This window comes from Portunus trituberculatus, chromosome 49 (assembly GCF_017591435.1).
Source record: "Portunus trituberculatus isolate SZX2019 chromosome 49, ASM1759143v1, whole genome shotgun sequence".
In the NCBI taxonomy this organism is placed as follows: Eukaryota; Metazoa; Arthropoda; class Malacostraca; order Decapoda; family Portunidae; genus Portunus; species Portunus trituberculatus.
Genome location: NC_059303.1, coordinates 19217766 through 19235090, shown reverse-complemented (window position 1 = coordinate 19235090; position 17325 = coordinate 19217766). Strand labels below are relative to the sequence as shown.

The window sequence follows — 17325 nt, the reverse complement described above, 5'->3', positions numbered from 1 at the left end:
CTTCTCTCAGGATCAGTTTCTCATTATCCACTTGGTCCATTCCGTTGATCAATTTATAGACTTGTATCAGGTCTCCTCTCTCCCTTCTTTGTTCCAAGGTTGGTAGATCTATAGCCTTTAGTCTCTCCTCATATGTCATCCCTTCAAGTTCTGGGACCATTCTTGTAGCCATTTTTGTAGCCTCTCCAATTTCCTTATGTGTTTCTTTTTATGAGTGTGTGTGTGTGTGTGTGTGTGTGTGTGTGTGTGTGTGTGTGTGTGTGTGTGTGTGTGTGTGTGTGTGTATATATATATATATATATATATATATATATATATATATATATATATATATATATATATATATATATATATATACATACCGTATTTTACGGCTTGGAAGACGCACCCTAATATTTGAAAGAAATTTCTAAGAAAAAAAAAGTCATTCTCATACAAGAACGCATTCACCATATACCCGACCACTGAACACAAAAACATCAGAAGCAAGGAGTCTGCAAGACACTATTGTTTCACCACTCATTACAAATTTGCTGGAGCACTCACCACAAATTTAAAACTATGTAAATAAAAACACCATAGGTAAATACATATACACAGTGAAACAGTCCATCTCTTCTTGTTTTAGTGGCGGGTGACGGCATGTTTTGGACCTGTTGTTTACATTACGGAATCACTTGTCCGATCGCCAAAACCGAACACGTCAGTGCTGCAGTTTGTATTTATTTTATTTTGCAGTCGTGCTTCATAGGCTTTATCAATGTGAATACAATTCACAAGTGGAGTTTTGACTCTTGCTTGAATGAGTAAGCCACTTGGATGTTCTATTAATAAAGGTATAAAGGCACCTGGCATGTGTGTGTGTTCGTGTGCATGTACATACGTGTGTTGCAATGACACGAGGGAGCGGGCCATTTTCTCCACACGCTGAGTAGGCTGCAGAAAGGATTCCGGTATTGGAAATACTTGTAACACCTAAGTACTGAGTTTACATAATCTAAAAGGCTGAATTAAATGGTATTTAAGCAACATCATAATGTAATGACTCAACATACAAATCCAGGTCACTATCGGTCAAGTGTCCAAGCTCACTTGAGGTTGGATGCTACAATACAACATTCATCTTGGAAGACGCGCTAGTATTTTTCAGGATATTTTTTTGGAAAAAAAAAAGTGCGTCTTGTAAGCTGTAAAATCTATATATATATATATATATATATATATATATATATATATATATATATATATATATATATATATATATATATACAGGCAACCTCCGTTTAACGAAGGTTCACACAACGAAATTTCGCTACAACGAAGGTTTCATTTTACTACCATCTGCTCGTTTAACGAACACCAAACTTGCTTTAATGAAGTTTTATCCAGGTAATTTTTTTCCAAATTTGAAAGCCCCACCGTATCATGCAAGCTGACAGGCTTTTGAATACACCAGGAGCTGCTGGTACTAAGGCCTGCCTCAGGAGAAATCCTGAGACACCTGTAGAATAAAGATCAAGATCAAGCCTCTCGTGGACAACACAGGCGCTGCCGATACAAAGGCCTGACTCAGAAGAAATTCTGTCACCTGTAGCATCAAGATCAAGATCACGCACCACTCACTCCCCAGTCAAAACATAACAGCGTCACCAGCAGCTCATCTTCCTAGTTCAACTTACCACCAAAACGCCCTGCAATGTGGCCTAACGTTCCTAAGAAGACCAGGAAGTGTCTTACTCTCGAAGTGAAGCTGGGTATTATTCACAGACAAGAGAGGCCAGAAAACTAATAACATTGCTTGCCACCATCTTGACTCCATCTACTGTCTACTATTTTCAAGTCAGCAGACTATTAAGAAGGCTGGTGAGACCGCATCTTCCTTGAAAGCTAAAGAACCACCTGAACTCGTGACTCTACAATGGATAAAATGGAAAGCCTTGTGGAAATGTGGTACATAAGTTTTGTATGCAGTACCATGATGCGCACTTTGTTTACATTCCACAGGTTGCCGGTTAGTGTATTTCCGTTTCACTCTCCCTCCCTTCATAAAGTTAAGATCATCAACATTATAAAGTTACGTACATACATACATTAGTGTACATTATAATGACTTAAATTAAACTACCTAAATGTTTAACTTCATAATTTTTACTTTCATTAAACCTTTTACTGTACTATGATGCACTCTCGCTTTACTTACTCTCAATGGAAGTTCAAATCAGGGGTTAAACTTGTTATAATCGGGCTTAACGAAGTGTTTTTAGGAACGTAACCCTTCGTTAAGCGGGGTTGCCTGTATATATGTATATATATATATATATATAACTCTGGCCTGGCCTGACTTGACCCAGCAGAGATGAAAGGGGACACCACCACCACCACCACCAACGTGGCAATATGGGAAAAAACGCTGCCACATGCCATAGAATTTATACAAATCGTCGTTATCATCATAAACAAAAGACACTCATACTCATTGTACTATGTAACTTCCTTTACTATACACGCAATACATAAACTATCACTTTCAAACAGCACACGGATGATAAATAAGAGAGACGCATGTATGAAGGTTGATTTGGCAGCATGGCTAATTGTAAATGACCATACCTACCCCACCCTGAACGGACTTCATAGAGTGGAAAGACTATAATTCACTATCACTCAGTGCCACAGAGTCGAGGTTATCCTCATGGCATGAGCGGATGTGAATACTAAGATACGATATCCATTATTGCAGACAATAGAGGAGTGGAAACATAAATTTTGTGGTGAAAGACAACACGCAGGCTAAAAGGGTCACAAGAAGAAGAAGCGGCCGAGTCACCGTGAGTCTCCGCCTCGTCTGTGGGCGATCTCATCTCTGCTTTATTTTCTGGTATTCCATGTAAGATTTCACTTTATGCATTACAAAACAATCCTTTCTTGGGGGCAAGGTTTGTAAAAAGCTAATAGAAATGTTTTGTGAACATATATGCATATATAAGACAGTAGCACCACCTCCAGAGGTGGTGTTCCCAGCAACCTCATCACCGTCCCTCCAAGTATTCATGGCTGCCATTTTGCGGCGGGAGGTTGCTCTGACGTTGTTAAAGAATCTTGGATCCAGCTCCAGGAGCGCTAGAGACAGAGGCGGGGAGCCAGCCAATCACAGTGAAGCTACTGCGTTCGGTCCCTCACATGGCAAATTCAAACCCAGAAAATTCGCTAAAACTGATGTGGTTGTACGTTATGCAGACTTTTTGGTCTAACTTTATATAGTATGTTAAACTGGAAATTCGTTAGACGAACGATCGTTAAGCAAAGTATATATATATATATATATATATATATATATATATATATATATATATATATATATATATATATATATATATATATATATATATATATATATATATATATATATATATATATATATATATATATATATATATATATACACACACACACACACATATATATATATATATATATATATATATATATATATATATATATATATATATACATACATATACACACAGGCAACCCCCCCTTAACAAAGGGGTTACGTTCCTAAAAAAAAACCTCCGTTAAGTGAAATTTCGTTACGCGAACCTATTATAACAAGTTTAACTCCTGACTTGAACTTCCATTGAGAATAAACAAAACGAGTGCATCATAGTAAAGTAAAAGGTTTAATGAAAGTAAAAATTCTGAAGTTAAACATTTAGGCAGTTTAATTTGTCATTATAATGTATACTAATGTATGTATGTACATAACTTTATAACGTTGATCTTAAATTTATGAAGGGAGGGAGAGTGAAACGGAAAAGACACTAACCAGCAACCTGTGGAATGTAAACAAAGGGCGCATCATTGTATCACATACAAAACTTAAGTACCACATTTCCACAAGGCTTTCCATTTTATCCATTGTAGAGTCGCGAGTTCAGGTGGTTCTTTTAGCTTGCAAGAAAGATACGGTCTCACCAGCCTTCTTAATAGAGTCTGTTGACTTGAAAATAGTAGAGACAGTAGATGGAGTAAGATGGTGGCGAGCAATGCTATTAGTTTTCTCACATCTCTCGTGTCTGTGAATAATATCCAGCTTCACTTTGAGAGTAAGAGACTTCCTGGTCTTCTTAGCAACACTAGGCGACATTGCAGGGCATTTTGGTGGTAAGTTGAGCAAGGGAAGATGAGCTGCTGCTGACGCGGTTATTGTTTTGAACAGGGGCAGTGAGTGGTGCACGTTTTGTCCGCGAGAGGCGCTGGTGTATTCAAAAGCCTGTCGGCTTGCGTGATATGGCGGGCCTTTCAAACTTGGAAAAAATTACCTGGATAAAACTTCGTTAAAGCGAGTTTGGTGTTCTTTAAACGAGCAGATGGTAGTAAAATGAAATCTTCTTTGTAGCGAAATTTAGTTGTGTTAAGCAGGGGTTGCCTGTATATGTATATGTATGTATATATATATATATATATATATATATATATATATATATATATATATATATATATATATATATATATATATATATATATATTGTTCATTACTTAAGTAGGAAAACTAAAATATTGATGAGTTGATTGCTTTGGTGGACACAAGAGACTCTTCAGAGCTGCCAACCTGTGCAAAAGTGCTGTTGGTGTTGGGTTCTTCTAACACAATATCAAAGAGAGGCATGACCTGGTAGTTGGTGTTGGTGTCAACTAACATCAACGTTTGAAAATATGGCCCTTCTACTCCACACCTTGCTTCACTGTCACCTAAGAATACCTATACATAACCTTACACTTTTTCAACACTCTCTAGCCTTAACAGGACCCAAAATTTGGAACTCTATACCTAATCATATAAAAAACTTACCATCAATACATTCCTTTAAAAATAATCTTAAGAAATACTTGATATCTAACTATTAATGTATATGTAGTATATGTATGAATGTACAGACTTGTGTTTGTGTATAAATGTATCAATTGTTGAAATATTATGTCCAATTGTTGACAAAATGTCCAAGGTGCCAAACTGACATGTAAAATAAATTCATGAGATGAGTATGCCAATTTCACATTGGCAGTTTTTGGGATGCAAAATTTATATAATTCCTATATTATGTATATTTCCTCTGTTTCCTTCTCTTAAAAATTAACATAATCTGTATCTTTGCCTAAAAAGCTTCGGCTTTACATGGGCTGCCATTCATTCCTATATATTTATATGCTGTTTAAAATTGTAAAAGTTTGGCATAATAAAGTGTTCAAGTGTTCAAGTGTCATGGGAGCAAACATGCACAAAAGTGATAGGCTTGATACAAAAAGTAATAATTTGGTTTCCAGTTGAGAATAGTAAAGAACGCACAGCAGAGTACAATTATGAAATTATGGTGCCTATTCCTCTTACCACTCATCATTTTTCAGTTTCAAGCAGCAGGATCTTAATGCAAGGCAAAAGGCAGATTTACAAAGAGTAGTTTTTGCTACCTGTTAGCTCCTGTCACCCAGAACTGCTGGCAAGTTTCAACCAATATCATTCTTATGGTTGTGAGCAGCAACTGGCTGCTGGAATGCTGGCTTGTTGCATCAAACCATAAAACCATAAACAATGAAGATGGGGCTCTGCTTTGACAGACTGGCTGCTGTAGCATTAATTTTGATGTGCTTGGAGAGAGAGAGAGAGAGAGAGAGAGAGAGAGAGAGAGAGAGAGAGAGAGAGAGAGAGAGAGAGAGAGAGAGAGAGAGAGAGAGAGAAGCAAATGGTTGCGGGCTCATTCCATTCTAAACTCTGGTGAGAATTAAGCTTATAGAACATGAGGGTTGCATGTGTGCTGGTTTCCTCAATTCACATGGTAAACAAACTAATTCCAGGTACTTTCCCCATTTCACATAAATTTGAATATTTTCTTATCTATTGTATTTAATAGTACAATTAGTGGTTATTATGAAAATACTTTCTAACATTATTCTTCCAATTTTCAATTCCATGTTAATAGTTGTTCTCATCTGACCTAGTAAAACTGCTGCCCACTGTGGAAAGGTGGCAGATGCAGCAAAGTAACCCACACTTGGTGCCACACTTCCAGGAAAAACCAGTCACAAACTATCCAACATAATCCAACCCACACCATTATTAAAGAATATACAATGGTGCTGCTAGCAAAATCCAGCACTCACCTGCAGCTGCAGCAGCACAGGTTTCCTCCAGGGCCCGGGCCAGTCTCATGATGGTGTAGGAGACAGGGATGTGAGCTACTGCTGTCACCTGCGGATCAAACCAGTTTTACTATTCCAGTGATACAACAGTTGATGAACCACACAAGAATGCCACAGAGGGGGCAGCCGTGGTACAGCAGAACCGTGTGCACTTTAGGGGCTGCAGGGTCCTCAAGCACATGGGTTGAAATCCTGACCACAGTCTGAAGTTAGGAAGGGCATCCACTTGAGGTAACGGTTCTCATTACCTAAAACCAAAGTCCTGTCAGGAGGCACCGTCTTAGCCCTAATGCTATTGGGGAAGAGAGAGAGAGAGAGAGAGAGAGAGAGAGAGAGAGAGAGAGAGAGAGAGAGAGAGAGAGAGAGAGAGAGAGAGAGAGAGAGAGACCTTGAGCTTGTGTGGCCATAGTTACCTCTGAAGGATGAAACAGTCACAGGTTCCCCACACACCACAGTCACAGATTTAATGGTAAGAACTAGCATTTCAAATCTGAACTATCATTAAAACCAAAAGCCTGTTAAATACTGCTCCATATTTATCTAAGTTGCCAACAGCCAAATGCACTGCTACACAACACCAAAGCTTGATATACAAATTACTATACAGGGCTTCCCTACTATACAATTCACTGCTATACAATATATCACTTTTATGAAATTTCTTCTTTACTACTTGCCTGCTATAGGATTGGTTATGATCCATTTTTATAATCACCGGAGTGTGCATTCACTTACCCACTTATATCAGCATTTGTTTGGGTATGTTAGTATGCAGCCATGTATATAATGAGTTTATTTTTTATCATCTTTATCATATATCATTATCATCAGTTTTCTTCTCTGTGTTTTATTTATTATGTTTCTCTTCATTATTTTGTAAGCAGTCAGTCACTAGCCAGCCTCTCTGGTGACACAATGCTCTGTCCAGCAAGGTTCTTTCACTATACTCAAGCTGTTTTAAACAGTGTTAAGTGTTATTCCAAATTATTGTAGTGTGGTGATGCTACAGCAACTAGTGTTTCCTGGGCTTCTGTAGTGGGGCTGGACTAAAACATGAAGCATCATATATGGAAAAAAAAAAAATAAATAAATAAAATAAAAAATAAATAAAAAAATAAATAAAACCTGACGTCCCTTAGCCTCAGAGGGGACAATAGGGCACGTGGTCCTCCAGTCACCAAGGTGACAGACTAGACATTACAGTGGGAGTAATGACAAGAAAATTAATAAATAAAAAAAATAAATAAAAAAATAAATAAACAAAAAATAAAAATAAATAAATTAAATAATTAATTAAATTAAATTGATTGAATTAAATGAAAATAAATAAATAAATAATCTAATTGATTAATTAATCAATACAAACTTTTATTCTACTGCTATTTTTTTAAATTTATGTAATATGCATTTCATTACTTAAGCCTTAAGGCAATAATTGTAGTTATATACAATATTTCATATTTTTAACGGGTTTAGGGGCCACATATACAAAGGTCTTGGAATGCATCCTGTTTTTCCCATTCAATCTTAAGTTCACTATACAATGGGGAGTTTTCAAAACTAGTGGTCATCAGCAGGTGGCAGCACAGTATGTGTCCACTTTGCTCTCACAGGAGTAATACAGAAAATACCTACAGTGTCATTCTATAAACAGAGATGCAATTCGTCATTATAATATATTTTTCTACATAATTCCTTCTAAGTTGTAACACAGGCAAAATCAAACCCTGTTCATGAACAAATGTATATAAGTTGATTTTCTCATGAACTGGCATTTCGATTTGTTTGTTATCTCCACATTTCCAAAAGAGTATACTTTAGATTAATCCAGTCGACAGTAAACATGAAAACAACACATCTGCATCACTTAAAACTCCAAACCACAAAGCTCAACTTAGTAGTTAATGGAAACAACAATTTTAATTAAGAATAGGCAACTCAAGTATCCTGGCGAGAATGTTGCTGTCTAACCCAACCTGGGCTGTTCACCTGTTTAACTTAACAAACACATTGTTGGATAAATAGTTAATTCTGCTGTAATGTTCATGCCACTATGCCATGAGGAGGAGGAAAGCTTCACATATTTCTCTCTCCTCACTCTACAGCTGTTCAGTGATATGGGTATTCTTTGCTCGATTGTTTTGCCGCTTCTTGATGAAAACAATGTTAAAATTCCCACGAAAATAACTATACCATATATCAAGATGTTACAGAGTATGTACTATAGAATACAGTCAAAGTTTTTACCTTTTTCATTGTCCAAATCAATAGATTTTAGACTTGTTAAAAGCTGTATTTAAGATATTGATAGCAGTATTACAAGATAATCACAAAAAATATTTGTTTTGATCAAGTTCTCCCAAAATTATCCATACAGGATATTTAAAAATAGATACAGAATGTAAACAGTAACATAATAGTCAATGTTCCATGCATCTGTATGCGCTTGGGATTTAATACAATAATTTAGCTCATGTCAATAAAGGACATGTAGCAGTGGTGATATCTGGTGGATCAATTCTGAAAACTCTCCACTGTTTGCTCTGTAATTACATTTTCAGAAAAATAACCCAATTGTATATCAGAGAGGACCTGCAATGTGAATTTCTCTCAATATTAACACACAAAAAAGTAAGCTGTAAAGGTAATCAATCATCAAAAACATTACTTTAAGGACTGCTTATGACAAAGACAATTTCATCTGACAAGACACAAAAATTTATTATAACCTGCCCACCTTGAGGGGACGGCGGCATTCTGGACAGTTGCGGTCCCCAGCAGTCCTGGTGAGGATGGTTTCCAGACATGGGGTACAAACAGTGTGACCGCAGCGCAGGGTCCGGGGTGCATGTTCCTCCCCAAACTGCTCAAAGCATATGGGGCATGTGACTTCTCTTTCTTGAGGCACATCTGTGTGTTGAACAAAGATGTTAAGCCAAGGATGGAGAAATGAAATAAAGTAATTTCCTGTCTAACTTATGTTTTTTAGTCTATCCTCACAGTTGTCTCGTCATACACTCTCTTCCTATTATTCATCAATGATCTTCTAAATCAAACTTCTTGTCCTATCCACACTTACACCTACTTTCCCACATAGACAACCAACCTTTCAGGAAGTAAACAGATCATGCAGGGAAGCCATGGAACATTAAAAAATAAGAAACTTATCATGTGTAATATGTTGCAAATGATATAAACAAAACTCAAAGAAAGCATTACTATAAAAATACAACAAAGTCTGCAGAAAGATATAATTACAAAATTAACTAAATGAATAAGGGACAACTCTGTGATGTTTGACAAAGTCTGCTCCTACCTATGGTTACAACCACAAGTGTGTTTACCTGTATAATATCAAAGATGTTGACCTAAAACATATTGATAATGTGGAAACCACATGGAAACAAAGTTCTAATATGCTATAAAATATGAAAAGCTGAGTACAATGGTTGTAGAGTTGGCTGGGATACCAAAGGATGTGCCAGTGGTTCATACAAGGCTCACTAAGGATGATATGTTATAATGAAGTTTGCCAATGGGTTTCAGAGGGAGCTGGCTAATAGGTAAATTGGAGGTGGAGTTACATATGGCAGTGACTCCAAAGGAAGTTTATGCCTAGGTTATGTTACAGCAGGTACTGAGGCACACCAGTTAATATGTATTTACCTAGTTGTAGTTTTACAGGGCCTGGGCTTTATGCTCGTGTGGCCCCATCTCCATACCTACACTTATCCAATCTTACTTTAAAAGTATGCACACTCGTTGCAGACACTACTTCTTCATTTAAACTGTTCCACATCTCAATACATCTCTGCAGGAAACTATATTTTCTAACATCTCTCAGACATCTTCCTTTTCTCAGCTTTTTAGTATACGATCTTGTGCTTCGGATGTCATATTCTTCTCTCAGGATCAGTTTCTCATTATCCACTTGGTCCACTCCGTTGATCAATTTATAAACTTGCATCAGGTCTCCTCTCTCCCTTCTTTGTTCCAAGGTTGATAGCTCCATAGCCTTTAGTCTCTCCTCATATGTCATCCCTTCAAATTCTGGAACCATTCTTGTAGCCATTTTTGTAGCCTCTCCAATTTCCTTGTGTGTTTCTTTTTATGAGGGGTCCACACTACTCCTGCATATTCCAATCTGGGTCTTATCAATTTCTTCATCATTTCTTTGGCCATGTAGTGAAATGCTACTCCAATATTCCTTAGCAAATTATATGTTTCTCTAAAAATTCTATCAATATGGCTTACTGGTTGATTGTTTTCTTCCATCGTCACTCCTAAGTCCTTTTCCTTTTTAACTTTCTCCAGTTCTACTCCATCTCCCATCTTATAGATTCCCACAGGTCGTCTTTCACTCTTTCCCATTTCCATGACATGGCTTTTGTTCACATTGAATTCCATTTCCCACTTCTTACTCCATTCCCAGATCTTATTTAGGTCTTCTTGCAGTATTTCACAATCCTCCTTTTGCTTTATAACTCTGCACAGTTTCGTATCATCTGCAAACAGATTTATGTAGCTGTTCACTCCTTCTGGCATGTCGTTAATATAAATGAGGAAAAGTATTGGTGCCAATACTGACCCCTGAGTACTGATGTTCTCTTGTGTGGGTAATAGCTGAATGATGGAATAGGTAGGTCTTCAGGTTTTATCAAAGAATTACCATGAATAATCTCCCAGTATTTAATCATGTCATGATAGAGAAGTCTGCCTTGGATGGAGTACAAATGAAGAAATTTTAAGGGTTTTTGGTAACTAATATGCTCCCTAAAAAAGACAACATAAAGCTTAAGATCTTCAATAAATATTTTAACAGTAGAGGTAATGTGACTTAGGGGACTGTCTGGTTGGGTTTTCAAAAAATTGAAAATTAAGAAATATGTGGGTAATTTTTTTTTTCTTTTTCACTGATAGATGACTATTACACGATGTTACTTTAGTAGTTACAAGTGAATCGAACCATAAATAACTACAAGAAAAATAAAAAAAAATTTTTGAAAAAACATTTTCCCAATAAACTTTGTCACTGGAGGGCAGATTTCAATTTTGTTGGTACAAATATCAAGTAGGTGGTAAAACAAAACTTTGCACCTCATACAATTTAGAATTTTTTATTTTAATAACCATTATGATTTCTTTATCTATTTTTTTATTTTATTAAATTACATTGCAGCAGAGAAAATAAATTTTTCCAAATTCTATTTTTTTTTTCTTTTTTAACGTAGGGGAGAGGGCCAGCCAAGGGCAAAAAAAAAAGAAAGTTAGAAAAAAGCCCACTTGAGCGCTAGCTCTCCAAAGAGTACAAAAAATGCCAAAACCGTCAGCTAGAATTAGGGGAGCAAATGCCTTGATACCTCCCTCTTAAAAGAAGACAAGTTGTAGGAATTTGGAAATACAGATGCAGGGAGGGAGTTCCAGAGTTTACCAGTGAAAGGGATGAATGATTGAGCGTACTGGTTAACTCTTGCATTAGAGAATTGGACAGAATAGCGATGAGAGGAAGAAGAAAGCCTTGTGCAGCGTGGCCGCAGGAGGAGGGGAGGCATGCAGTTAGCAAGATCAGTAGAACAGTTACCATGAAAATAGCAATAAAATATAGAAAGGGATGCAACATTTCGGCGGTGAGAAAGAGACTGAAGACAGTTAGTCAGAGGAGGGGAGTTGATGAGACGAAGAGCTTTTGATTCCACCCTATCATATGAGATGGAAATGTAGCAGCTTCATTGAGCTTCAAAATGATACCTCAAAATTGAAAATCCATTGAGAAATGTGGAAGATACGATTTGAATGATAAAAAAGTGAAAACTGAGAAAAGGCAAAAAACCCCAGAGATGTCATTTTGTCCTCTATGACCCTGTACATTCATTTGGGTTAGATATTTCATGTTCATACACCACCATGTGCATCATATATGTTTTTTAGGCATGTTTAGAATATTCTGTAAGACTCATATGGCACCTGGCCGCCCCTACAATGACTGTAGGTATTAGTCACTCGATGGTGAGGGTCGGCACAACTTACAATTTCCTCTTGCACTGTTTGTTTAGACATTGTAAGGCAAAAAAAAAGCAGGTAAAATAGGCTGGATTGTGGCTTGGAAGGCGTGAAACAACGGGCGAGATACTCTATACATCCTCCTCCCATCGCAGTTGCATGGACAGAGATGGAAGGGGAGAGGGTGTGTTCCTGTGTAGGCCATAGAACTGAGTTGCCAGCGCCCGCCTTTCCTTATCAAACAAACCACTTTTCATGGCTTTTTCCGGGCTTACTATCATCATTTATGGTACAGCGAGTTGGAGGGGTTGGCGAAGCACCAGGCTGCAGTGGGTGTGGCAAAGGCCCTTTAAAGTTTACATACCCCACGTATTTTAGCTTATTTCCCCAAAATACTCCATTGCTATGTTGCCATATGTTTGGGGATGCTCTGGTGATGTTTTGGGGATTTTCGATATTTTTCAGATTTTTCGATACCATGTCCACTTAATATAGATAACAAATATAAGAAAGGGGAGAGGGCCAAAAACAGAGCCCTGAGGGACTCCACTAAGAACCTCCTTTGAACGGTTGTGTTGACTATTAACCACCACATATACTTCTATCAACCAGAAATTCCTTGATCAACAAAGCAATTTATTTTGATGCCAAGACTGAAGAATATGTCTAGAAGAATAGACTGGCCCCCTGTGTCACACGATTTTGAAAATCAAAAAGAATTGAGTCAACACTGAGGCTTTGATCCAGCCAGGAAGTAACATGATGGTAGGTTAGAACTAACTGGTCCTCAGTTGATCTGCCAGGACTGAATTGATTGATTGATCATCATTTAACAGATTATTAGACCAGATGTTATCATAAATAAATATGACTAGAATGTGTTCCATTGTCTTTACATGGGTGGAAGTTAAAGAAACAGATCTATACATCAAATGGTCATGACGTGATCCTTTCTTAAAGATAGTGATAGCTACCCAATTTTTTTTTTCCAATCAAGAGGGAGTTTACTGGTCTCATGCAATTTCTGGAAGGAGGAAGAATGGACATGCAAGCCTTCAAAAGATGGGAGTGAATTGCATCCAGACCCATTGCAGAGGAGGGTTAAATTTCAAAATGGCATTATGAATGTGGTCAGGAAAAAAAAGACTGCCATCCAAACAACCATCAAAAGCTTGGTGAGGAGATGGGGCCTGTGGGTGGGACAATGTGAACAGTGAGGCAAAAGAGTTGACAATGTATCAGCTGTTGCTTTTGAGTCTGTAATCATATCACCATTGACATCCCTAAGGGGGACAACACTGGGAGTGCCCACCTTTTTCTGCCTTATATATGAATGAAACACCATTGGTTTTTTTTTTTTGTAAGGAATCTTCTAGATGAAATTCAGTCTGACTGGATTTTCAGTGCAAAATTGCAATATTGGAAATTGCACTTAAGAAAATCAGCCAGTGCACTGACTGTCAGAGCAGAGTTCCTACCGTGAGTGGCGCAGAGGGACTTATACCTTGTCCAAAGATGACTACTTTGCGGTTACAGTGATTTACAGGCCAGGGTGGAGAAGTGCTCCTGTCTAAGATTTTCAGAGGGGAATATGCTTCAATAAGAGATGTTAGAATTTGTTAAAGTTGACAAAACATTTAGTTGATATTAAGATGAGCAAACTAAAAGTTCCAATCAATAACTGACAAATGAACACTTATCATGGCATAATTCACTCTGTGCTAATGACGGAATAGAATGGTATTGCAAATTCTCAAATTTTGTTGAAAAAGGTAACTGAAACAGGATTATGGCCACGGTTAGGAAAAGGGGATAACACAGAGTTCAACAACTCTGTCTTCCTCTGAAGTCAAGACTAAATCAAGTGTACTGGTCACTGCCAGCAGTGTACTGGTCACTAGTACTAGTAGGTACAGACAGTTTACCCTTTCTGCACTCCCTGGGACAAGTATAAGGATTTCATTGTGGATCCTTAAAGAGGGATCTTAAGGATTCCCTGTCGCAACTAGTACATAAGTATATTTCCTGTGTATATTGCTGTGGTACTTTGTAGCAACAATATAATTTTCTTCAGATTCATAAAAAAAAAGAAAAAAAAGTTTTGTTCCAAATTGAGGTATAATTCTAGTTTCTGCCCATACTCCCCCCTCCACCCCCCAACAAGCTTGGGGACAGGTGAGAATGCGGGGTTTTGTGTGGGGTACATGAAATGCGTCGGAAATGTGTATTTTTTGTGTAAAATGGAAAAAATTCCCGTTAAAAAGTCTACGTGATTTTCATTACTAGTTTCATGACGCTGATGAAGCCAACAACAAGCTACAGAGCTCCATCACACTCGGAAATAAGCAGTACACTGACTTGCATTTGTTTATTGCTGGGGTTTGTGGGTAACTAGTGAATAGGATTCTTATTGTGTCTATAGTTCTTTTGTCCAATGACGTGCCACCACCTCTTAATACCACAAGCTGCGCCAATAGGAATTTGCTATATGTATTCGAAGGTGGGGCACAGCTGGGCAGACAGGTGCACAGAGATCTATGTGCGCAGTTGAGCTATGGCCACCAGTGACATTAGTTGTAAAGGTTGCGAATTTGATTACTGGGAAATCATCGCTCCTGCGATGCAAGTCAGTGTACAATCGAGAAGAGGACCAGCCAGGACCTTCATCCTTTCATTAAGGTATTGTGAGGAGGGGTATTGGTAGAGGTAGGGCATATTGTGTGAAGCTATAAGAGAACTGGTGTGAGGGGAGGGAAGCTGCCCCAAAGCAAGGATACGGTAGGTTAGGTTTATGTTAGGGTTAGGTTCGTGTTGGGGGGGGGTCCGGGGGGGCGCAGCCCCCCGGGCTAGGTTTGGTTACATCAGGTTAGGTTTATGTTAGGGTTAGGTTAGTGTTGCAGGGGGGTGTCTGGGAGGGCGCAGCCCCCCGGCTAGGTTAGGTTTATGTTAGTGTTGTATGGGGGGTCTGGGGGGGCACAGCCTCCCCGGTTAGGTTAGGTTACGTTAGGTTAGGTTTTTGTCCTTAGATTTTTTTGGATCGCCATATCTCGCCTCTTTTGGCTTCCCCCCCATAACCCCCGATTCCCCACGTGCCCCCAAGCTTGTTGGGGGAAGGGGGGGTAATAGAAAAGAATATGTAAGGAGTTGCTGTTCTATATATTTAACGAATTACCAAAATTAGTAAAATTAGGAAACTTGTAATGAAAATTCCGTAGACTTTTTAATGGGAATTTTTCCATTTTACGCAAAAAATATGCATTTCCGACGCATTTCATGTACCCCACCCAAAACTCCGCATTCTCACCTGTCCCCAAGCTTGTTGGGGGGTGGAAGGGGGGAGTATGGGCAGAAACTAGAATTTTACCCAAATTGATTCTGGTGAAAGTAAAAATTTGTCAAATGAAACAAGGGCCTAAATAACGGTATTACTGCAAAGTTTCACCACATTCAGCTACGTGTTTTGTTACCTACCTCAAGAGATAGAGCTCCTGATTATGAGTAATTTGAACCCCACATATACTAGGTGCAACCTTTTTGAATGGCGACACAGATTTCTAAAATTTAAGCGTGTTTTGGTGTTTTGGTGATCAGCCGTGACACTAGCCTCCCGCATCAAACCCTGCCGCACACTGATGGTGTCATGCGCGCGATCGCGGCAGCTCGGCGGGCTCCGTGACATACCATTGTCTGAGCATGCGCTTAATTGTCTACGCTGATTGGTTCTGTTCTTTGAAACTGAAGCGGCGGCCAATGAAAAAAGAAAAGCATAATCATTTCCACCAATCACGACGGCCCCTGAGGTTAGGTTTAGTTAGGTTAGAGTAGGTTTAGTTAGGTTAGGTTAGGTTGGGTTGGATTGGGTTAGATTAGGTTGGGTTAGGTTAGGTTTGATTAGGTTTAGTTAGGCTAGGTTAGGTTAGGTTAGGTTGGATTAGGTTAGCTTAGGCTAGGTTAGGTTAGGTTAGGTTAAGTTCTTTTCTGGACGAAACTAATTTTTTCTGGTAGATTTCGGCTTGTTTTTAATGAATTTACCAGTTGCTTTTTTATGCAAATCATATGTTTCGGGGCTGTAAAAAAAAAATTGGTTGATTTGCGCCAAAAACAAGTGGTATTTTAATTAAAAGCAAGCCGAAATCTACCAGAAAAAAATAGTTTCGTCCAGAAAGAGCAAGGTGGTGAAACTCTGTAGGTTTACCTAAGTAACATGGGTTCTTTCTGTTTCTGCCTTGGTGTGCTACGTTGGCCTGGGGCTACAGATGCCTCCAGCAATCAGGCGAGAAAAAGAAAATAATTCCATGCTAAGTCAAAGTTATAAACAGAAGGAAATGCAGGATAAAAAACATGCTCTTATAAAGTCAAAGTCGGTTTTATCAAAACCAGGCTGGACTCAAAAATGTTATCACTACACCAAGCACGAAAGGCCGTGATGTGGATGACGGGTAAGGTGTGCCACGTGTAGACCTGACTGCTTGGTGCAGTTAGGAATGTACCCTATGTGGTCTTTTTAATTCACAACACCAGCGTGGTGAAGTGTTACTTGCCTCGTGCCGTCTGTGGCCTTGACATCCCCAACACACACAATGTTGACTCATGATCATTAACAGGCACATCAAACATCTACTCATAACTACGAAAATCATGTCTATCTTTCACCCAAAAATAAAATAAAGATAAGCAAACTTAAGTGACTTAATCAAGGAAGACACACAATTCCTCACCAGCAACTCCATTTATTGTGTTTTCCTGAAAAATTTCCCTATCGATGAGTCGATTGGTTGCCGCCATGAGCTCTAGAGTTAGCTGGTTGAGGCGTGAGGAAATTTCTTCAGGTCTCGGCGGCGCCCCAGCAGCTGCTTCCATGCTGCCGTTGCTTTTGCTGACTTTTGCTCTGTTCGCAGCTCGGCGCTCGCTCGCTCCCGCCAAACGCTGGTTACCCCCTGTCTATGTTCTCATTCTCTCCCCCACCAAAATATTATGTAATGATAATAATGTTGAGAAAAATTGATAAGATGAAAATATTAAATGTTCAGAAAAGTCGCCAGACTACTTACCTACTGTACTAATATTACTACTACTGTACCAACTACTAGGTACTATGTACTGAAGACTATTTGGTGTTCTGTTATT

At 38.5% G+C, this 17325-nt stretch overlaps 1 protein-coding gene across 1 annotated transcript in view; it reads right to left on the bottom strand.

Moving 5' to 3' along the window:
- LOC123499225 overlaps nucleotides 1-17143 on the bottom strand; it is a 56761-nt gene extending 39618 nt beyond the window's left edge. The window contains exons 1-3 of the mRNA XM_045246983.1: nucleotides 16917-17143; nucleotides 8936-9108; nucleotides 6160-6247 (exon numbers count right to left, since the gene is read on the bottom strand). Coding sequence (XP_045102918.1) covers nucleotides 6160-6247; nucleotides 8936-9108; nucleotides 16917-17058 — 403 coding nt within the window. The 5' untranslated portion in view covers nucleotides 17059-17143. The remainder of the gene's footprint in view (nucleotides 1-6159; nucleotides 6248-8935; nucleotides 9109-16916) is intronic.
- Between the last annotated feature and the right edge of the window lie 182 nt (nucleotides 17144-17325).